The sequence below is a fragment of the Myotis myotis genome, unplaced genomic scaffold (genome assembly GCF_014108235.1).
Source record: "Myotis myotis isolate mMyoMyo1 unplaced genomic scaffold, mMyoMyo1.p scaffold_m19_p_5, whole genome shotgun sequence".
Lineage (NCBI taxonomy): Eukaryota > Metazoa > Chordata > Mammalia > Chiroptera > Vespertilionidae > Myotis > Myotis myotis.
In genome coordinates this window covers 65,500,432-65,524,703 of record NW_023416357.1, presented here as the reverse complement: position 1 = coordinate 65,524,703, position 24,272 = coordinate 65,500,432, and the positions used below count along the sequence as shown (strand labels likewise).

The 24,272-nt window shown below is 40.9% G+C and overlaps 1 protein-coding gene and 1 pseudogene across 1 annotated transcript; both read right to left on the bottom strand.

The window, feature by feature from the left end:
• Window positions 1–5,010: 5,010 nt before the first annotated feature.
• Window positions 5,011–9,687, bottom strand: LOC118656513 (thymic stromal lymphopoietin; the record flags this gene model as incomplete). The annotated part of the gene is made up of 4 exons (XM_036309983.1): window positions 5,011–5,904; window positions 7,802–8,299; window positions 8,582–8,620; window positions 9,538–9,687. Coding segments are annotated over 4 exons (801 nt in total), but the record flags the coding sequence as incomplete, so codon positions are not given.
• An 11,463-nt stretch (window positions 9,688–21,150) lies between these two features.
• Window positions 21,151–23,820, bottom strand: LOC118656388 (annotated as a pseudogene).
• Window positions 23,821–24,272: the final 452 nt, after the last annotated feature.

Sequence of the window (24,272 nt, the reverse complement as noted above, 5' to 3'; positions counted from 1 at the left end):
ACTTAGGTTGTTTTCAAAATCTTAGCTATTGTAAATTGTGCTTCTATGAACATAAGGGTGCATATATCCTTTCTGATTGGTGTTTCTGGTTTCTTGGGATATATTCCTAGAAGTGGGATCACTGGGTCAAATGGAAGTTCCTTTTTGAGGAAACGACATACTGTCTTCCACAGTAGCTGCAGCAGTCTGCATTCCCACCAGCAGGGCATGAGGGTTCCTTTTTCTCCAAATGCTCACCAGCACTTGTTGATTTGTTGATGATAGCCATTCTGACAGGTGTGAGATGGTATCTAATTGTTGTTTTGATTTGCATCTCTCGGATGATTAGTGACTTTGAACATGTTTTCATATGTCTCTTGGCTTTCTGAATGTCCTCTTTCGAAAAGTATCTATTTAGGTCCTTTGCCCATTTTTTGATTGGATTGTTTATCTTCCTTTTGTTACGTTGTATGAATTCTCTGTAAATTTTGGAGATTAAACCCTTATCTGAAATAGCATTGGCAAATATGTTCTCCCATGCAGTAGGCTTTCTTGTTGTTTTGTTGATGGTTTCTTTTGCTGTGCAGAAACTTTTTATTTTGATGTAATCCCATTTGTTTATTTTCTCCTTAGTCTCCATTGCCCTAGGGGCTGTGTCTGTAAAGATATTGCTAGAACATATGTCTGCAATTTTGCTGCCTATGGAATCTTGTAGGATTTTTATGGTTTCCCATCTTACATTTAAGTCCTTTAGCCATTTTGAGTTTGTTTTTGTGTATGGTGTAAGCTGATGATCTAGTTTCATTTTGTGCATGTATCTGACCAAATTTCCTAGCACCATTTATTGAAGAGACTGTCTTGACTCCATTGTATGCTCTTGCCTCCTTTGAAAAATATTAATTGAGCATAATGTCTTGGGTTGATTTATAGGTTCCCTTTCTGTTCCATTGGTCTATATGTCTGTTCTTGTGCCAGTACCAGGCAGTTTTGAGAACCGTGGCTTGGTAATGTAGCTTGATATCTGGTATTGTGATCCCTCCAACTTTGTTCTTCTTTCTCAGGATTGCTGTGGCTATTCCGGGTCTTTTTTTATTCCAGGTGACTTTTTGGAGAGTTTGTTCTAGATCTTTGAAATATGCCATTGGTATTTTAATGGTGAGTGCATTGAATCTGTAGATTGCTTTAGGTAGTATGAACATTTTAATGATGTTGATTTTATCAGTCCATGAACGCGGTATGTTCTTCCATTTGTTTATGTCTTCCTCTATCTCTTTTTTCAATGTTCTGTAGTTTTCCGAGTACAGGTCTTTTACCTCCTTAGTTAAGTTTATTCCTAGGTATCTCAATTTTTTTGGTGCAATGGTAAATCGGATTGTTTTCTTCATTTCTCTTTCCATGAGTTCATTATTGGTGTATAAAAAGGCCATAGATTTCTGGGTGTTAATTTTTTATCCTGCTACATTGCCGAATTCATTTACTAGGTTTAGTAGTTTTTTGATGGAGTTTTTGGGGTTTTGTATGTATCGCATCATGTCATCTGTGAATAAGGACAGTTTTACTTATTCTTTTCCAATTTCGATGCCTTTTATTTCTTCTTCTTGTCTGATCACTATGGCTAGCACTTTCAGTACTATATCGAACAGGAGTGGTGAAGGTGGGTCTTGTTCCCGTTCTCAGGGGAAATGAGTTTAGTTTTTGCCCATTGAGTATGATGTTGGCTGTAGGTTTGTCATATAAGGCTTTTATAATATTGAGGCATGATCCGTCTACTCCCACTTTGCTGAGACTTTTTATCAAGAAAGGATGTTGGATTTTGTCAAATGCTTTTTCTGCATCGATTGATATGATTATGCGATATTTGTCTCTCAACTTGTTTATGTGATGTATCACATTTATTGATTTGCAGATATTGTACCAAACTTGCATCCCCAGAATAAATCCCATGTGGTCATGGTGTATGATCTTTCTAATGTAATGCTGAATCTGATTTGCTAGGATTTTGTTGAGGATTTTAGCATGTATGTTCATCAAGGATATTGGCCTGTAGTTCTCTTTTTTTGTGGTGTCTTTATCTGGTTTTGGAATTAGGGTAATGCTGGCTTCATTGAAAGAGCTTGGAAGTGTTGCTTCCTCTTGAATTTTTTGGAATAGTCTGAGGAGGATAGGTTTTAGTTCTCCTTTGAATGCTTGGTAGAACTCCCTTGTAAAGCCATTCAGACCAGGTCTTTTTTTTGCTGGAAGATTTTTGATCACTGCTTCAATTTCTTCAGTAGTTATAGGCCTATTCAGGTTTTTTGATTCTTACTGATTGAGTTTTGGGAGCTTGTATTTTTCTAAGAATATGTCCATTTCATCTAGGTTGTCCATTTTGTTGGAATAGAGTTGTTCATAGTATTTTTTCATAATCCTTTGTATTTCTGTGGGATCACTTGTTACTTCACCTCTTTCATTTCTGAATGAAATTCAGAAATTTTTGGAGAAAATTATTTAATTTGTAGTTTGAGTGATCATATAGACTTGGTAGGTTTTGACTTTAGTAAAGCACTTGACAAATTTCCCCTGACTTTATTGTATTTTCATAAGGCTATTATGAGTAAATGGAGATTCAGTTCTACATAGTTGAAGGAAACTTTTTTCTTTTTTTTATTAAGTTTTTGAGGGTGACATTGGTTAATAAGATCATATAGGTTTCAAGTGTACATTTCTGTACAATATATGATACATGATCTATATATTACATTGTGTGTCCACTATCCAAAGTCAAATCATCTTCTGTCACCATATGTTTGATCCCCTTTACCTTTTACTATTCCTTCAGCCTCCTTTCCTCTAGTAACCACCATAATCTTGTCTATGTCTATGAGTTTCAGTTTTATATCCTACATATGAGTGAAATCATATGGTTCCTAGCTTTTTCTGACTATTTCACTTAGCATAATATTCTCAAGGTTCATCCATATTGTGTCAAATGGTTAGGCATTAAATACTAGTAAAAATAGTGTCAACAATCAGAAAGCAAAAACTTTAAGGATACAGGGAAATAAAATACTATAACAGCAGTAGACTTTAACTCAGCTGTCTCAACCTCTGACTGGAGGAGACAAATGTAAGAATATATATTATGTAAAAAACATAATTAACAAGATAGCCCCAGTAGGTATATATCCAACTTAAACCTGAGTTTGCAACTTACTTTCCACTGACCATGAAGCATTTATAAAACTGATCATATATTAGGCCACCAAGAAAACCTCAATACATCTCAAGGAGTAGAAATGTATAATTCATTTTTAACAATATCAGGAAAAGTTGTTACTAGATTAATATGATGCAGCTTCTTGCACATTACTTGTACTTGTGAGTAAGTAATGTAAATAAATGATTGTTTATATATTAAAACATTTATGGGATACATAGAAAAAGAAACTATGTCAATTACATAAATTTTTAAAGATAAATCCAAAAACTCAAAGAAACTGTGTTCAACGGGATGACTTTGAGCTGTCTTCAGTCTCATAATTCTTTTTTCCTCTCTGCTCATAGGAAAATTAGACCACAAACCTTGAGAAAAATTGTGAGGGTATTTCTTTTTAGAGTTTAGTGAAATGTAGTTAGTGAATCCTTGCTAAGATGAAGTTAATAGGCTTAAAATGTATCCCCCTACCCCACTCTTTGTACAGAAAACTTATGAATACTGGCCAAAGGAGTTTCTCTTATGATGTCATTTAAAGCCCTAGTCCTAGTCATTAAAGGAAGCTTTTTGAAAACAGGTATGTCCTGCTTTTGAAACTTGAAAATTGAACTGGAACACGTGGTGTTCCCCTAGGCAGGATGCAAAGGTGGCTTCCCGGGTTCTTGTCCAGCTGGGTTGGAAGAATAAAACCATGGACAAAAAGTGGTATAGGAAAAGGTAGAAATTTATTGAGAAACAAGCACAGACTCCCACGTGGGGAGGGAAAGAGAGTCCCACTAAGTCCCTTTTTTCTAAGGTTTATAAAGGCTGCAGTTCTTTGTGTCTTGATATCCCCTCTTATTGGTCACTATAGCAGCTTCAGAGTTCAAACCTCATGTGAGGTTCCCTTCTTCTTCTACCTTTTTTTTTCTATTCCCTTTGGCCTTCCTCTTCCCTCTCTGAATGAGTGGATTTCTTTCCTTTATTCTTTAAATATATGGCAGCTCCCTTAGTCTATGGATGTGTGCCCTCTGGCATCTCCCTGATTCTGTGAATATATACCTTTGGGCAGCTCCCAGCTTTGCAGCCCTGTGGTTCTCCCCAAAGACCCCGTAATTCCTAAAATTTCCTAAACCTGCCTATTTTACTCCTAAAAAAATTCCTTTTACTTTCAGCTATAGTTTGAGGTTCTCTGGTTAAAAGCTTTGTCTTATTTCCTCTTGTATCCCCAGTACTTGGCTGAAGGCTTGACACACAATAGGTGCTCTGTAAATGCTAATTGGATTCATAATGTAAGCTTCTTCTTACCTGATAGCAGTAAAATGGATTTAGGGATATTGAACTTCCCCTTTTCTATCCTTGCTCAGCACAATCCCTCAGGGCGATGGTGGGAAGGAAAGTTTACACTTAAAGGATAAATCAGTGTAGTATTCCTATCTGCTCCCTATTGGCCTGAGTGTTATAGCTAGGTTGGTCTCTCCTACTGTTGTTCAGAGCATTGAGTCAAGGGTGAGTGAGAGGGTGCCTGTGGCTCTAGCTTGCATCAGTGTTCAAGAATAGGAGGATGAGTTTAACATCTCTTGTTTCCTTTGCCTCCTTTGTCTCTTCCAGGTGTGGTGAAGTCCACCTGGGAAACAAGGAAAGACTAGAGATTTGATTTAAGAAAAGAATTGTTGGAAAGTATCCTGATGACACTTATCTATTGCCAAATATTCTCTATAGCAGCACAGAGCAGGAGGAAAGTGGTCAATGGGCTTGAAGGATCAGGGGAGGGAAAGAGTTGCAGAAGAGTGAAGCCCCTCAGAAAAATGTGTAGGTGAAAATCATCTAGCTACATAAAATAACACATTCATAAGAAATGAATTTGAGAATTATTTTATTAAGAAATGTATCATGTCAATAACAAAACAATATGTACATTTAAAAAAGTGCTTACTGTTCATTTTGACCGATGTCACCCCAATAAATTTAATAAAAAAATAAAAAGTGCTTATACAATAAATTAAAAATGTATTCCATAAGTTTAAAAATATATATTATTTTAGCTTTAATAAATGTACTTCTTCAAGATCTGCTTGCATATACCACTCTTATCTGTTACATAATTTTTAAAACTTAACTTAAACTATTTTCACAATATTAATATGAAATTCTTTCAAATTTCTCCACTATATGTACAGCTTTTTGTGTGTACCGTTTTGCGTCTATGTATTTCCTTCTTTTGTACATTTTTAGTATGAAAGAAATGCCTGCCTTTTCAACAGAGGTTCATTTGCTCTTGAGTTCAACTTTTTTTCTTTTTGAAGCGAAAAAGTTCTCCTTCTCCTATACTTTTAGATTCTTCTCTTGAGTAAGGCCTATGTAGCTCCAGCTGAGAATTACTATCACAAAGCCAGTGGCTCAGACATCAATGCTACTGAAGTCTCCCTGACATTTGAGGGGTAGTATCTTCCCCACATTATAAACCAATATTAAACAATAAAAGCTTACAAAAATAAGTTAAGAAACCCGTCTGTAATTAAAAAAATAATTAGTAGTGATCTTTTAAATGTCACAGAATTAACATTCCCTCTACCTAATACGGATGATTTTTTTGTTGCTGTGAAATATGACTTCAATGAAGGTTCACTTTGTTTCTATTAAAGACGCATGAAACGACGCCACAATCCTATTAAGTTTGAGACTATTTTCTGGCATCTTTTTATTGTGTCTTCTCTTTTCTTTCTTTTCTTCATTGCCTGGGCATTATTTTTCTGTGGAATAAGAGAATCAGTAATTAAAATTAATTGTCACTATCTTTAATGGCAGGTTACATTGTCTTCTCTATGCAAACCTATTTCTCAATGTATTCTCCTAACACCTGCTTACTGTCTGGGCCTGTGTGCTTTCTACAGAGGAATGCCCTCCCATTTTTCCACCCACTTACTCATGCGTCAAGGCCAAGCACCACCTCCTTTACAAGGATTGCTCAGACCTTTCTGTTAGAAAATATTCTAGTGTTTCACAGTGTGTTTAATATAACTTGGCTCTCACTTAAATGTTTTTTTAAATTCATTATTGCATCATGGGTATTCCCCACACTGCTGAGCAGAATGTTTTATACATAGGACACATTGAATAAGTAAATAAGTGAATAAGTCGATGACTTCATGATCTCCTTGACAAGATCGTAAGTTCCTCTAAAATAGGACATATCTACATCTTCTTTACAGATATAATTCAAAATTCTCCTGCCTTCAGTCCCTTCTACCACTGAGTTGTGCCACAGACACCTGAAGGTTTTTCTGAAGAGAGCCTAAACTTAAAAAATATTGCAATGATATTTTAATGTTTTCCTCTATCTATATTACTCTTGAGTAGTGACCTTGACTGGACCTCCTAGATACACAATATTTGGGTCAAGAAAGTTTACCAGGTTATAAGCAAAAATCTTACAATCTAAAATTTGCTAAATCATAAATTTTTAAAAAGTACTCCAGACTCTCCCTTTCTTACTATCCAGAACTTGACCTAGCCTGTTCTCTATGCTCTCCTTATATGGATAAACTTCACTGTGGCCGTCAGTAGATTTACTAGAGTCTCCTTGATAGAAGGCATAGAACCAAACCAGTTTTTCACATGTAGCCAGACTCACCTTATGGCTTCAATCTCCAATCCCTAAAAAAGTGACAGCCTTGGCCACACAGACTACTCAGTGTGCAGACTGATAAAGTCCATTGGTTAATAGACAGTGATCATACATCTCTGCACTTGTTTCTCCTTGTCTTTTTAAAATTTGTCATCCAGAAGATAAACCCTCTGCTTCACTTCCATGCTGAAATAAATACTTCCTGAGTACTAGTTGCATGCCAGGCACTATTCCAAGTGCTTTTACTAATATTGACTCATTTAATCCTTACAAACACTCTATGTGGGTCTGTTAATATGATCCTCATTCTGCAGAAGAAATTGAGCACACAGAGGCTAAGTAATTTATCCAAGTTTTCACTGTTAAAAGTTATGGGGCTAGATTCAAAGTTAGGCAAGACTGTCTCCAGACTTCCCGCTCCTAACTCTGTACTACTGTTTCCATATTTAAAGTTACGCATTCATTCAAATGCATGTAACTGCACAGAGGCAGCAATACCACCCATATAAGCAATTAAGCAAACATAGGGTAAAGCTTTGATGTATGATTTATCATTTTAAGAAAGAACGCACAATTATTAAGTGATAAGCCTACGTAATGCTGCTCAAATTGTAGAACGGGCAAAAATTTCATAAGAAGCCCTTCCATACACAGGGACTGTGATTTTGAAGGTCTAGGTTGGGTCCCTGGGAATTGGCATTTTGGCCAATAACCTCCCATGCTCAGGCAGCCAGGTGACACTCTGATGTAGGAGGCTCACCACTCGCCTAAGGTTTAGAACCACAATTCTGTAAGAAGAATCAGAATCCTAGAAATAAGTGGGTTTCGGTCGAGGTACCAACCTAGGACTAATTGACAATCTACAGCTCTGGCTCATTTGCTCTCCAAAAGATAGAACCTGAATAAAAATCACAGACTTCTGCACTGCACGAATAGCGCCTCTTTAATTCAAGGTTAGCGCCAAGATTAAAAAACAAAACAAAACACACAACAAAAACCGAGAGTGCTTTACGTTGGCTTACCTGCTTTCGGTAGTAGCCTGGGCAAGAGCGTTCGAGCGTGGCTTCCGTTCTGCTGGCTAATTCTTCGGGGAGTGACTTGCAGCCGGGGGTAGGATGCAAGGTAAGGCGCTCGATTTTAGTGAGGCAATCCGGCTGCTCGCAAGCGGCGACGTTCACGAGAAAAGGAGAACACGCCACGGGGTGGGGGTAGGGGTATAAAAAAACAAAGAAATAGAGTTGGTAAGAAATGAGTGAAAGGAGGCGCGGGGGACGCAGCCAATGGGACCCGGGTGAGGAGAGGGCTAAAGACCCCACGGAAGGGGAGGAAGTGGGGGCTCGTGAGAGTAGCAGAAGGCGCGGCAGGAGAGAGGACCTGCGCTGCCGCTCGCCGCGTCCGAGGCGCGGGGCCCGGGGGACTGCCAGGAGGCGGCGCCGCAGGCGGAGGCACCCCATCCGCCCCCCCACCCCCCGCCCGGGAGGTGGTGGTGAGGGGTGTGCCCCTGACGTCGTGCCCTGATCCTAGTTTCCTATTTGCCTTCCCTTTCGTGGGGGTGGGGGACCGGGAGCCTCTTCCGGAATCCCGCTCGGTTTCGAGAAAGACTTCCTCGCCCTAAATTGGAGCAGAAGTGGTGTCCCCAGCTGGGCACCAGCCCAGAAGTTCCGGCAGCCCAGTTCTCCTTGCGGGGTCGGTGTCGCCTGGGAACCCAACTACCGCCCGGGGTTCTACCTCCGGCTGGGCGCCCCTCCCCGGGATGCCTGGCGCCCCTCGGAGAGAGCCAGGAGCGCTGTTCAGCTACTCACCTGATCTTCACAGCGGAGGGTGGCGTCGCAGTCGGTACACTGGAAGAAAGGAAAAAAGCATCCGAGGAGAGGGTAAAGACGTGTTCACAGGAGAAACCCCCACACTCCCCACTGTTGCTCCCAGGGTTTAAAGATGCCCTGCAAGCAGTTTCCACTTCCGCACTTCTTTTCTATGCGTCGGTTCTTGCCATTGACAAAGTAGTGACACAAGTGGGAACCTTCAGATCTGAAGATTCTGCTCTCGGAAACAGTATCAATGGGTCCTGGTCCTGGAGGGAGACGCCTCCTCCCCACCAGTAGGCACACCTGTAACCCTGTATACAGGGCTGCACACGAGAGCAATATGCCACTTTCCAATGCCCACATCTGTCCTAGAGCGAGCCGTTCATGCATTTCACACATGCGTGATCTATCCAGAAATGAAAATAATTAAGAAAATGACTGCTACTGTGTTCTAAACAATCTGAAGCACACCTCACCCCACAATGGCATCCCAAGGCATCTAGAACGCTAGACAGACCTGAAGGGCAACCTCACTGGTTAGGTCTCAGCTCACAAGAATTCCCTCTTTTACTCCTCTCTTTTTCTCAAGCCTTCTCTTTCTCAAGCCTATTTTTTTACCTTTTTTTTTTCTTTCCTGCACCAGCGGAGCAGCACTTTAGCCCAGTATAGACACCCCTGATGGGTCATGCCTTACCTATCAATATCTGCTCCGCATCAGCATCTGCACACTTAATGTGTGCCACTTTCTAGGTTGTCATTTTAGAGGCAAATATATTTCAATATCACTTGCAAAAATTTCTGACATAATGCTGGGTCATGATCTTTTCCCAAAATTATTTTTCTTTTTTGAAAGTAAAACTGTGGTGTGTGTGTGTGTGTGTGTGTGTGTGTGTGTCTATGTGTGTACTCTTCTGATGAAAACACATTGTTTTTAAAAAGGTTTCTTCACTTACCGTCAGGTCCTTAGAAATGATGTTCAGGTAATCCATTCTAATCTTCTCAAAGTCACAATCAGTGAAATTGCTGGTTAGCACCAACCCTACCAGTTGCAAAATGAAGATCTTCCTGAAAAAAACTGACAGAACAAATAATAAGGCATCAGGCAATGTATTTGAAAACCCAGTTCCACCCCAGTTTCACATTAAACTCTTTCCACCCACACTGAATTGCCTCTAGATCTGCAAGGCCAGCCTTAGGGGCAAGGGCTCAGGCACCAACTACTCTTTGCCTCTTATTCCCAGTGTACAGAAGCCCATATTCACCCATGCTGTTGCCTTAGGTTGGAGTCTCCCTGATGCTCCAGAGCTTTTTGGCTCCACATATATAATACCTAAACGCCTACGGGCCCTTTTCTCCTAGGCCAATGATTTTCCTTGATGTCATTTGCTTCCTTCAGAGAATTCTAAATTGATGACATGAAAGAAAAAAATAGGACTAGCCAAATCTATGGAATTTTACCCTTAGTGAAATCAGCAGGAATTTCCCTCTCCTCCTTTGATCTTTGTCCTAAATCTTTGATATATGCCTGGATGTGCTTTAAGAAGGAGATACCCACACCTTTCTCCTACAGGGCCATTTCCAACAAGCCCCTTTCTTGATGGAAAAAATACCCCCAAACAGCATCCACTCTGAGGATTGGGTTCATGCCATACACACTGAGCATTTCCTTTGGCCAATTTCAACTACGGCTTTCCCTCCTCTGTGGCCACTGAGAAAACTCATGTGCTTACTTCACGGGATGCTTTAGAGTGTGGGTGCAACCTGAGGCTTGGACCGAGTTCCCATGTGACTGTATTAAATGTGCAATAGTGACCAGAATCTTAGAGGCAGGAACGAGAAAATGCTGAAACGAGTGGGGAAAAGTCTGATGGTCAAAGCACCCTTTTGGGGTCGGGGTGGGGGATGGCGGGGGAAGCGCCGCAGGGGCTAAGCTCTCCTCTAGTACTTCTACAGGCGTCAAGAACATTTAAAACCACTAACCCCAGCGTCCAGTCACCTTCACAGTCTCACCTCTCGGGCCAAACGTAAGAGCCAGGACGCTAGACTCAAGCAGTGGGACCAGATTGCGCGGAGCGGAGCGCAGCGCAGCGGCGGCGCGCGCCCTGGGAAGGTGCTGTCCAGCGCGCCGCGATCCCAGAGGCTGCACTGTTCAAGCGCCCTGCGCCCCACGCCGCAAGCCTAGACAACTTTGCTTGCCTCCGGTCCACGTTGGGACCTGAGCACCCGCACCTGTTTTAGGAAGAGGGGAAGGCACGAGATGGAGGTCACGTATTTGCACTGGCAAACGCTTGTTAACGCAGCCAAGCAGAATTTAAATTCAGGGAAGTGAGTCAGGGAGAGTGCCAGAGAGGATGCCGAGCCGCCTGTGGCTCTGGCAACGCCAGCAGAGTGTTAAAAGGACGAAAGTCCGCCTCCTAGCAGGCTGCTACAGGACTAATCACGCTCTCCTGGGCTTGACCTCCTGCCGACCGGGCTTTCCTGACTTCCAGTTCTCCTCCCTCCTCCCCCTTGCCCTCTTTCCGGAGCCTAAAGGGCCCTGGTCCTTGGGAAGTTCTTAGTAGTTATCACCGGAGCTCCCAGGGCAGGGTGACCCGCGTGAGTTCCTAGCAAATGTCACAGGTCACATGGCACCTGGGAACAAAAGGAGGGGTGGCAAGAGAAGAGAAAAAAAGCATAGTCTCCGTGTTGGGGGTTAGGACTCGAGCCAGAAGTGAACTTTTTTTTTCCATAGAAGGCGCTCAGCAGCTGTACCAATACAGCTGGACCCAGTTCTCTGGTTAAGAACTGAGGATAAAGGTTGTGGCGCTAGCAGCAGTAAGGGAAAGCCTATGATTCACCGCATGACTTCAAAGGTGGGCTTTTCTGGAATCCTCCAAGCCTAGGGTTTAATGTCATGCAGCATCCTTTGGTAAAGAAGCGCCCCCGCCCCCATCACCAATTTTTCAGGGCTTCTTGGGATAATGCCCCAACCGGATTCATCCGTTGTGACATTAGAGGTGTTCCTGGTGGACACCTGGACATTGGACAGGCAGACAGGAGATGAAGACACAGATCTCTTCCCTGGGTGAAGGTATGCTCGTGGGGCAGTAACAGAAGAAAGGCCACCCTGGCTGAGGTTCTATTTCCATTTTTCTAGGGTGTAACCGAGCTGCCTCCTTTTCTTTATTTCTTCCTTTAAAACATTATATCTATGGCAACTTTGAGATGAGGCAGACAGGTGCCTCCTCCTCAGGCATTCTAGAGGATGGCTCTTAGACTGTTAAACACACTGCTAAACATTTGTCCTTGGGACCCCCTATTTCTTTATCTGTAATTGTGTGGCCTCGTAAATCACTTCAATTACATCACCTTTCTGCTTAAAAACTCTTGGTAGACTCCCAGTTGCCTTGCCATTTACAATCATCTCTCCCCTCTTGGCTCCATGCCAAGCATGTCAAACTCACAGGCTGGCTGCATGGGGCCCACAATGAATATTTTTGTGGTCCAGCCAATATAACAGTATGTAAGAAACGTTTTAATAAAAACTTCATAGCTTAATTTTTACAATATCCTTTTATACAGAAATATTAATAACGAACTACAATGTTCGCTGACTGATTACTACAATCGTGTTGCATTCATTTCCCTTACCCACCTTACATGTAGGCACACCCTTTCTCTCCACTAATACTAGCAGCGAATATTTTAGCAGCCAATGGCCACGTCATTTGGTGTGCACAACAGGAAATATTTCCCTTTTGGAGAAGAGAAAAATAGGTTTATTTGCGTTACGCTTATTAATTTGTGTAGTTATTCAGTGTCTGATAAGTGAATGTTCAAGAAAAAATATTAATTTTTATTAAAATGTTCTATTATTTTATGTTAATGATTACTTATTTATTTCAGCCCTTCTTATTCAGCATGTCTCTATCAACATAAACCTACGTTTCTATGAAAATTGAGGCTTTTGTTTTTTTTGTGACCCACATAAGCTTAAACCTTGTTTATTTGGCCCGTGTTAGCCTTTGAGTTTGACATGCTTGCTCTATGCTGTCTCTCTAGCATTATCGCCAATCTTTTAGGCTTCTGCCAAATTGTACTTAAAGTAAACATGCTCTAAATGTGCCCTAATCTCTGTTCTTTCAGCCTTCCCACCCTCAGATTTTAACTTTCTCCTGTTAGTCCATGCTCGTTTCACTAGCCATCTATTCAAAAGTGGTCTCCTACCTGGCTGTGACCACATTTTCCTTTTAGATATATTTATCTTGGACTTCCCTCTTATGACCTCAATTCATTACATAATATTTCAAAGATATTTTCTACTTTATTTATTATTAGATTGTGAGTTTCCTTAGAAGCAAGCAATTTAGGAGTTTGTTCAATATCCATTTACTTTTTCCAAAGACATTTGAAGTGACTTGCAATAATTTCATTGGTGCAAGAAGGTAAAAAACAGTCAAGATGAGGCAACATAAAGGACAAAGAATAAAGAAGGTGAGGCTCGGTTACAAGGAATGCCATAGGAGAACATTATTAAGAACTAGAGAATTAAGGCAAGCTCAAAAGTGAGTTCTGATCTTCCAGTCATTGCAAAGAAGAACATAAGATGGGCTCTACAAGTTTATTAGGGAAACCATTTTTTTCTTAGGACTGTGGTCATCATCATAGCCACCATAGGTCCTAGTCTTATATGCTATATGTAATAATAGATACTTAAAAATACTCAATAAACTGAAGTATATTAACTTTCTTTTAAGACCATTGCCAGGTAGCAAATCATTTCCTAGTAAAAGAATCTCTCCTATTAAAAGAAGAAGACTTCTTTTTTTGGCTTTTTGCTGCCACCATTCTGTAATCTACTTATTCCTTGCCTGTGGCAACCATTCAGCTAAGGGCATCTCTGAAAATTCGTGATGGGCTAAAGAGCTTCCCATTTTCTCTCTCTTCATTTGTTCAAATGCTGAAGGTGTGAACAGTATCTACATGTGTAGTTTGGGAAATCCTAGATTAGGTCAAGAATTGAAGTGAGATCATTTGTATCACTGTGATTACTCAGAGCTTATGCAATTCTCTCACTCAGGAATGGACCAGAAAATGACCTACGACACCCTTTTCTCCTACCCTAACTAGAAAGATCTGTCATTCACTTATTTCCTTAATATTTTTTTTAAATTAATGGCTCCCTTTGTTTTTCATTCCCTTATTTTCTCCCTCCCTCTTTTTAAATTCACTTCCTTCCTCTTCTTTTAACTGTCATGAATATTTAAGTAGATTGAAGTTGACTGGGAGGGGGGAAAAGATTCTATATTTTAAAAATGTATTAAATCATAGAGTCTTTGGACTTAAAATGGAATGGGTACTAGGTCGGTTGAGAAAGAAAATGGGAAGCCTCTTGATGAAATGGAAGATATTTCCTTCTACGGAGTAAGAAACATGGATGATGCCAACCTTACCTTGGCAATATTTTAGAAAGTGTAACAATGGACTTTCCCTAGCAGATGGGTGGTTTTTTGGGGAGGATTGGAAGTAAAGAGATTGCTGATTATATAATCACTCTACCTCTTGGCTTTTGTATACTTATCCAAAAAGGAAGGGCTACACTTTGCAAGGGTGAACATTTTTTCTTTCTTGAAATTTTACCTACGTTTTTTGTAGTCAGGTACAGTGTTTATATAATGTGAAGTGCGTCAATGTGAGGTCAATGCAGCACATATTTATTTGACCCATTAATTTTGCATTGTACGTTTGAACTCAGCAGCCTTTCTGTTGGTCTGAACCATTGATTCATCAAATTCCATACATCCTCTAAGATTCTTTGGGGAGATTTGTAGACCAGAAAGTGAAGTGAGTTAACTATGACACATGTGAAAAACATACCTTTTATTTTGTTTCATTGTCAGGCCAGTGATACTTGCATAATCAGCCTATGGATCAGGGAGTGAAGGAGACTAAATATATGCATAAAAGCCTAGTGCTTGCAGTCATTCCTCTGTAAAGAAACAGTCTTAGCCTCAGCCAATTGTAGGTAAAAGATCTTGCTTGCTTTACTGTTTTTCTGCAATCTAATAGGAAACAAAAAGGGAGAAGATTATGCAAGAAAAAGGTAGGTATTGAGTTTTCTTAGAATGTTTCAAAAGAGTTGTAGAAGAGGTCAGAGTTCAAAAATAGTTCCACTTTTAGATACTTTTGCAAGGATAGTTACCATAGTTGTAAATAAAGTATCTTCTATTTTCCCCTCTAGATATATTCTCCACCCATCCTTATCTTGCTTTGTACCCCAGGGAAGCTGACCTATCAAAGTCTCCATAAACCTCTAGTTTCTGGTTGGGTTCAGCCAATGGGAAATATTGGCAAGAGTTCAGAAGGTAGGAGGACAGTAAATTGGGATTTTAATTCACCCACTCCTTTTGTGTTAGCTCTTCATAGATTGCATGCTTTTCTTTCCTGAAGGCCCCAACCCCTGTTAGCTGACCTCTAGAACTTGCTACATTGGTTCTGGCAACCCTTTCCTTTCTTTGCCTCTTTATCATCTAAGGGTGATAATAGCTTCTTCTTGCTAGCCTGGGGGCACTGTTCTATTCTAAACATTACAACTTGGCTGGGCCAGACCCAGTTTATACCCATTGTTCTGACAACATTTATTAATAAAGCGTCATTTTACCTTCAAAAGTGGCACCATTTAAATAATAAGTTATATTAATATTGCTGATTTCCCTACTTATATCCTTTATAAATAATTCCTTTGTTACCCAATTTGAGTGTGCCATTTGTTTCCTGTGGTCCTCCTAACTCATAAAGTTACCTACAGTTGTCACCAGGATGTGATCACTTACAGCCATCAGCTAACATTCCTGTCCTTTACCTTGTGGGATCAGACTAGTTCTATAACTTTTATAGAGGAAACAATGACTCCTAATATATAATTAAATTCTAATTTTTTAAAAAAAGTTCTTGCTCTTTTCTTAACAGTGAAAGATACAAGAAATTTTTCAGTTTTCCTTTTATTGCCAAATGACATCCTTTCCTAGTAATATTGCTAGACTGGATTTGCAAGAAAACTACACACCTACTTAACTCTATTGCATAACTTGCTTAGTAGCTGAACCCTCATTGTTTATATATAAAAGCGTCATAAGAAAAGTGACCATTATGTGAGTCAAGAAGTAGCCATTAGCTTATTTCTCATCTGGTATGTTTGAGGTCCTCCAAGTAGCTCCTCTATGATGAGTCTGCTATTATCAATAATAATATCTGAGTTAGGCAATCACTCCAAGTATTTCCTCTACCGAATGTAACAACCCCCTCACAGCCATTTTATAATCATTATGGTCTACTTTCTGAGAATGGGCTGCCTGAGAATTCCAGACTCATGGTGAGGGTGAAGGGAGAAAAAAACAAGAAAAGGAGGAGACTGTGGAAAGTTGAGAAAGATAAATGGACAGCAAAGATATATAGTGTCCATTAACACAGAGAATAGCGTGGTGAAGGCCTGGGGTAAGGGGCAGGTGTGGGCTAGAAGGGGTCAATGGGGAAAAAGAGGGGACATCTGTAATATTTCAATAATAAAGATTTTTTTTTTTTTTAAAAGACATATAGTGTCAGAGTTTGACTTGGGGCATGTCCTCAGGTGGGACTGTCATTTAGAAAAGTTGTTGGGAATTTAGAGCAGGTGGTCAGCAAACTATAACTTGTAGACCAAATCCTGTCCACTGTGTTTAAAAACTAAGCTTATTGGAACACAGTCATAACCTTTTGTTTTCAGCATTGTCTCTGATTCTTTTTGCACTATAAAGACAGAATTGAAAAGTGGAAATGGAAATCATGTGGCCTGAAAAGCTTAAAATATTTGGTATCTGGCCTTTTATAGAAAAAAAATTATAGACCTTTGGTTTAGAGGCTCATCCCACTTAACCTTATAATGGAGTTGGTAGTTGACTCTCTATACCTGTACAATTCATGTATCAAAAAGATTGTTACCAGCTCATAAGGTCATGTGTCTCCAAAACAGTAATCTCTCCTGAATACAGTCTTTAAATCAAGGGAATTTTCCCTTCTCTTCTTACACCCACCTTTGTTCAACAAAATTTGTAGTGTAAACTCTTAATTCACACTAAGTACCTAGGAATATTGATTAATTACACTCCCAAATTCCCAAGACCTTCCTCATCTATGCCTAATAGTTTTAAAGGTTCAAATCTCTTTTAAAGAATAGTTGTTGCAAAATGCATTTGAAGAGATGAAATCTAAAAACAAAGATATGCAATAAGTATTTCATACTTTATTTGACAAAACCAGGAAATTGCCTCAATAATTTCATATCTCAGAGAATATAGTCTACTTTCATCTTTTTGAAAGAAGAGATTCATAGAATTGTAGTGTGGGTGTTATTCTTTTAGATGAATGTGCCCATTGATAACTTCACTAGAGGCCCAGTGCACAAAATTCTTGCATGGGCGGTTCCTCAGCCCGGCCTGCACCCTCTTGCAATCTGGGACCCCTTGGGGGATAGCCAACTGCTGGTTTTCTTCTGACAACTTTTAAGATGTTCTCTACCTTTTTTTTTTTTTTTTTTTTTTTTTGTAGTTTCCTTCTAATGCACCTAGGTATTAATTTCCTTTCTCCTCATAGTCTGGGATCCCTTGGGGATGTAGCAGTGTGCCAAGCAGCAGGTAGCCAGGGAGGAGCCTGAACTGGGGCCAGGTGCTGTGCCACTTGTGCTCATCCAGGCCCGCTGCTCCTGCTACTGCGGCTCGGTAGTGCTGCCGCAGAGTCAGGAGAGGCTCCCACCGCTGCAGCTGCACTCGCCAGCCGTGAGCCTGGCTTCTGGCTGAGCGGCGCTCCCCCATGGGAGTGCACTGACCATCAGGGGCAGCTCCTGTGTTAAGCATCTGCCCCCTGGTGGTCAGTGCACATCATAGCGACCGGTCATTCTGCCGTAACAGTCGCTTAGGCTTTTATATATATAGATTGTAACTTCATTTAATGAAGAATACTTACTTTACCTCTAAATCCACACTTCTCTGATACAATGAGTTGAATTACCTTTCTCATTCATATTTTTGTAAAGTCAGAGTTTTTTTTTTATTGGTGACAGTTCTTTAAGGGATTTCTTCTACAGGACAATATTTTGTAAACAATCTTGATAACTTCAAACTTATGCATTTTATTTTAGAGAGTGAGAGAAAGAGAGAGAAAGGAAAAGAGAGGGAAACACTGATTTGTTGTTCCACTTATTTATGCATTGGTTGATTCTTTTCCTAAAAAATATAATATGGATATTTATATATTTTTAAATATTTTTATTGATTTCATAAAGGAAGGGAGAGGGGGAGAGAGAGAGAGAGAGAGAGAAACATCAACGATGAGAGAGAATTATTGATTGGTTGCTTCCTCTGAGCCCGCAACAGGGGCATGTGCCCTGACCAGAAATCCGAACCATGACCTCCTGGTTCCTAGGTTGACGCTGAACAACTGAGCCACTCTGGCAGGGTTGATTCTTCTATGTGCCCTTATGAGGGATCGAACTCACAACCTAGGCATATTGGGACAATGCTTAACCAACTGACCTGCTCAGCCAGGACTGAAAACCTATGTATTTAAATTTATCTTATGATGCTTATATCTGCATTACGTTTAGGACTTGTCACATTGTCTCATAATATCTTAATGTAACTCAATTATATTTAATATTTATTAAACAACAAGTCTTAGTTGCACAGAAGTAAATCCAAAGATTCAGATAATGTTCTATGGTGTGTTTTTATTGTTTTATAAATAAATGATTTTTAAAAAGAAACGAGTTAATAATTGAAATTATTATTTCATTACTAATAAGTAAAATTATTAATTTAAAAATAATTAAAATTTACTGGGTCAATTAGGAGTCAGTACAAGAATCTAGAGATGAAGGCATGAGGTCCAACTCTGATCCAGAGCAATTTGTTTACACATTTTGTTTTCTTTTCATGTCTCACTGGGATGATTTAAAGAGATGTTAATATATACAAAAGCCCTTCTTGAGTATATGGAGAGAGGCCCAGTTGTACATTTTATGAGTTAAAATGCAAAACACTGAGCATACAGACCTCCTTTCATCTTCAGATAAACTGCCCACCGCTAGGTGTCTCAGTGGGAATGTACAGCATCACAGGCATCTGAGAAAGTGTTCCTGAGCAATTGCGTAATGAGCAGCCTCAGGCATTGGTGTCTCCTTTTGCAAAGAGCTTGGAGTGAAATCGTCATGAGTCATTGTTTTCAGTTGCAGATTGAGGCTGTTTCCTCTGTTCCTACTGCTATAACGTAACACCACAAAACTAGGAAGCTTACAAATAAACATATATTTGTCATAGTTTTGAAGACTGGAAAATCTATGGTTAGGGTGCTGGCTGATTTTTTTCTGGTGAGAGCTCTCTTCCTGGCTTGCAGGTGACTGTATCCTCACATAGTGGAGAGAAAGGTCATCTGTCTGGTGTCTTTTCTTAGAACATTGATTAGGGCTGGGACACAAAACCCACCATGCAGGCAACACAGACTCACCACCTTATTCCCACCCAAAAGCCCCATCTCCATACCATTGCATTGTTAAGGCATCAACACTTGAATTTTAGGAGGACACAAACATTCAGTCCATAGCATGCATATCTATCTGATAAGTTTCAGAAAAGCATTTCTTTAAGTGAAAACTATTTTGCCATCTTTTCTTTGTTTTTGTTTCATTTTGTTGCTGCCTTCTTTTGAGTTAATTCAGTATTTTGTAAATATTTCTTTTTATTGCTTTATTTGTATAGGTGTGTGTGTGTGTGTGTGTGTGTGTGTGTGTGTGTGTATGTGTGGTTGCTTTCAAGTTACAGTATATATCTTTAGATTACCACAGTCTACCTTCAGGTAATATACCATTTCATGTCTAGTGTGTCTGTTATAAAAGCGTATTTCTATTTCCCCCCCCTCTTAGCTTCTCTCCAGTTGCTGCTATGTACTTTATTTAAAGAGTCAATTATATATATATATATATATATATATATATATATATACACATATATATATCCTATCTAATAATAGACAAACTTGGTAATTGACCATACCTTCGCTACTCCTCCCATTGGCTAATCAGGGAGATATGCAAATTAACCACCAACAAAGATGGTGGTTAATTTGCATACGTAGGTGCGAAGCGGTGGAGTGAAGACTGAAGGCGGCTCCAGCCAGAGCAGCGAAGGCTTGAAGGCGGCTCAGGCCAGAGCAGTGAAGGCTTGAAGGCGGCTCAGGCCGGAGCAGTGAAGGCTTGAAGGCGGCTCAGGCCGGAGCAGTGAAGGCTTGAAGGCGGCTCCAGCTGGAGCGAAGGCCTGGGTCCTGGGTGCCAGAGGAAAACTGGTGCCGGCAGCCAGGGGAAGGGAAGGCCTATTGCATGAATCTTTTCGTGCAACAGGCTTCTAGTATTTGCATAATAATATGTATTTTAATTGATTTCAGAGCGGGAGATGGAGAGATAGAACATCAATGAGAGAGAATCATTGAGTGGCTGCCTCCTGCACACCCCCTACTGGGGATCAAGCCCGAATCCTGGGCATGTGTCCTTGACTGGAATTGAACCTGGGACCTTTCAGTCCACAGGCTGACGCTCTGACCACTGAACCAAACCAGCTAGGGCAAGAGTCAATTAAATTTTAAAGAGATCTTTAAAATAAGAAAAATTTACCATGCATATTTACTCATGTAGTTATTTCCTCTGCCCTTCTTTATGTGCTGTGTAGATCCAAATTTCCCTCCAATAAGGGAGGCTTTAAGGGCATTTTTTTGTAGTTCAGATTTGCTGTAATGAATTCTTTCAGACTTTGTATGTCTGAAGCTCCCCTTCGCCTATTTTTGGCCTTCAATTTTCAAATATATTTTTTTGGATATAGAAACCTTCCCTCCGCCCCCGCATTATTTTAAAGATTTTCTGTAAAGTCAAGTGGCTTGAATTATTTTAAAAAAGAAATCTGCTATCCTTATGACAAAAAGATGAACATATAATGTCTTTTTCCTCTAGCTGCTTTTCTTTTTTTTTAATATATTTTTATTGATTAAGTTATTACATATGTGTCCTTGTCCCCACGTTACCCTCTACACCCCCCCCCCCCGCTCATGCCCTCACCCCCCCCCCCCCCCCGTTGTCCGTGTCCATTGGTTAGGCCTATATGCCTGCATGTAAGTCCTTTGGTTGATCTTTCCCCCTTACCCCCACTCTCCCCTACCCTCCCTCCAAAGCCCGGCAGTCCAATCAATGCCTCTCCGTCTCTGGATCAGTCCTTGTTCATCAGTTTATGTTGTTCATTATATTCCACAAATGAGTGAGATCATGTGGTATTTATCCGCTCTCCAGTTCCATCCATGCTGTGGCAAATGGTAAGAGTTCCTTTTTCTTCTTCCTCTTCTTAAAGAATACCTTTCAGCATTTCATATAATGCTGGTTTGGTGGTGATGAACTCCTTTAGCTTTTTTTTATCCGTGAAGCTCTTTCTCTGACCTTCTATTCTGAATGATAGCTTTGCTGGATAAAGTAATCTTGGTTGCAGGTTCATGCTGTTCATCACTTTGAATATTTCTTGCCACTCCCTTCTGGCCTGCATGGTTTCTGTTGAGAAATCAGCTGACAGTCGTATGGGTACTCCCTTGTAGGTAACTGACTGTCTTTCTCTTGCTGCTTTTAAGATTCTCTCTTTGTCTTTTGCTCTTGGCATTTTAATGATGATGTGTCTTGGTGTGGTCCTCTTTGGATTCCTTTTGTTTGGGGTTCTCTGCGCTTCCTGGACTTGGAAGTCTATTTCTTTCACCAGGTGGGGGAAGTTTTCTGTCATTATTTCTTCAAATAGGTTTTCAATATCTTGCCCTCTCTCTTCTTCTGGTACCCCTATAATTCTGATGTTGGTATGCTTGAAGTTGTCCCAGAGGCTCCTTACACTATCTTCATATTTTTGGAATCTCTTTTCTTTTTTCTTTTCCAGTTGGGTATTTTTTGTTTCTTTGTATTTCAAATCTTTGACTTGATTCTTGGGATCCTCTTGTCTGCTGTTGGATCTCCGTAGATTATTCTTTATTTCAGTCAGTGTATGCTTAATTTCTAGTTGGTCCTTTTTCATGTCCTCCATGGTCTCACTATACTTATTGAGGGACTCATTAAATTTATCGGCGGTTTCCATAAAATTCTTGAAAAACTTATAAACATGGCCTTGAACTCTATATCCAGTCGTTTGCTTTCCTCCATTTCTGCCATTTGTGACCTGTTTCTTTGTCTCCGCATTTTGGCTGCTTCCCTGTGTTGATAGAGTGGCTTTGTGTGCTAGGTGTCCTGTAGGGCCCAGTGGCTCAGCCTCCCCAGTTACCCGAGGTGGACACTCTTGGTGCACCCCCTCGTGGGCTTTGTGCACAGTCTTGTTGTAGCTATGCCTTGGTTGTTGTAGGATCAATGGGAGGAATTGACCTCCAGGGCAATTGGCAGCGAGAATCAGCTGTGTCTGCAGTGGGAGAACTTCTGTGCTGGAGACACCCTTCTGGGGCAAGACTTGCTTCAGTGGGGCTTTGGTGCTCACTGAAACTGCACCCTGAGTGTGTCCCTTATGGATCTGAGGAGTTGTGATCTGGATGGTTCCCCTCTGACCACTGGGTACAGTGGCTCTTGGATCTAAGGAGGTGCTAATTTAGCCTCTGCCTGAGGTTACACAGCAGGAACTACGAAGAGAACTGCAGATTCCCCTTCCTTTTTTTTGGAGTTTGGAAGTGCCCTGATGATGCTCAGCTGTGTAGCAATGCAAGCCGCTGTGGGGCCTTGGGCCTTCTCTTGGAAGCTCTGGGTCTATCTGGCCCGGCTGCAGTTAGGTAATTACAGGTTGCAAATGGCCGGGGCATTCATATGCAAAAGCCTCTGCTGCAGCCTGGGCGGGGCGGGGTCTCAAGAAATCAAAGGGCGGAGAAAGCAGCTATGGCGGAGCCTCAGCCCTGCCCTAAGGAGTCTCGAGTCCCAGTGTCCCGGCAATGGCTGCAAGCACCTCTGAGGGAAAGTCGCTCTCAAGCTCGCCCGCTGCCAGACAGTCCAGTATCTCCCCGTATGAGTCCTGGGTCCCCAGAGACTTCCTGGAACCGGATTTCAGAGCCGTCGGGAGCTTGTGTCTCCCTCCGGATTCAAAAAGACAGCCGCGTCCTCAGGTGCCAGACCCTTTCCGCGCGCGAGCCCCCGTACCTCTGCACTCCACCTCCGCAGCTCCTCCCGCTCGCAGTGTGCTTTTCTTTCCTTCTAGTTGTAGAATTTACACTCAGCCAGCCCTCCTGTAGTTCTGGATGGTGTCCACCTTGTGTTTTTGATGCATTTATCGATTGTTGTGGGAAGCAGCAATTTCCCGGTGTTTATCTATGCCGCCATCTTAGTTGCCCCTCTGCTTTTCTTTTTTCATGCTGTATTATCTTTAATTAAGTACAAAGACTTTTCCAATCATGTCACCTGGAGCTCACTTCACCCACCGCCAGTGTCTTGTCTCTCTCTTCAGCAATGGTGAGGCAGATGCCCTTTCCACGGGGAAGGGAAATCCATGGTTTGTTGCCTTTGCCAATTACAAAACTGTTGGAGAGCTGGGTGGCAAAGCTGTTGCCATTGGCATCTTTCACATGAACTTCGTCAAAAGAACCAGGGTGCCTCTCTCTGTTGGTAATCATGCCAATTCTTCCCAGGTTAGCACCTCCGGTCACCATGCACAGGTTACCAGTGTCAAACTTGATACAATCAGTAATTCTGTCAGTCTCCAAATCAATCTGAATGGTGTCGTTCACCTTGATGAGGGGATCAGGGTAGCAATGGTGCGAGCATCATGGGTTACCAGATGAGGGATTCCTTTTGTGCCCACAAAGATCTTCCTCACTTTGCACAACTTGTACTTGGCCTCCTCAGGTGTAATACGATGAACAGCAAAGCGGCCCTTATAGATCAGGCAGAAATTCTCCCCAGTCTTGTCAATGCTGATGACATCCATAAAACCAGCAGGGTAGGTTATATCAGTTCAGGCCTTGCCATTGATCTCAATAAACTGCTGCATGCAGATCTTCTTTACTTCATCTCCTGTTAGAGCATACTTAAGTCTGTTCCTTAAGAAAACGATGAGAGGGAGACAGTCTCTCAGCTTGTGGGGACTGGTAGATGGCTGAGTAGCAAACACACTGGTCAGTTTACCCAGCACCCAATGCTTTGGAGCTGCTACATACTTCAGATGCTTCTTGGGACCATGAGCCATGGCTGCATTAGGCAAAAAAAGAGGCCTCTAGCTGCTTTTAAGGTATTCTCTTCATCCTTGTTCTCTGCCCTTCAGCTTTATTGAGATATAATTGACATAAAACATTATGCAACTTTAAGGTGCAGAAAGTGTTGATTTAATACACACTATGTATATTGCAAATAATTACCACCATAGTGTTACCTAACACCTCCATCACTTCAAATAATTACCATTGCTTTTTTATGGTGAGAAATTTAAGATCTACTCTCTTTGTAACTTTTAGGTATATAATACAGTATTATTAATTATAATGTTGTAGCGCAGTTCACTGATTCCTTATGCATTTTTCCCAATATTTTGTTTCATTTTTATTGATTCTGTTGTTATATCCCCAAGGTAACCATTTTTCTCTTGCTGAGTCTAATACAGTATGCTGTTAATGCCATCCAGTGTATTTTTAATTGAAGATG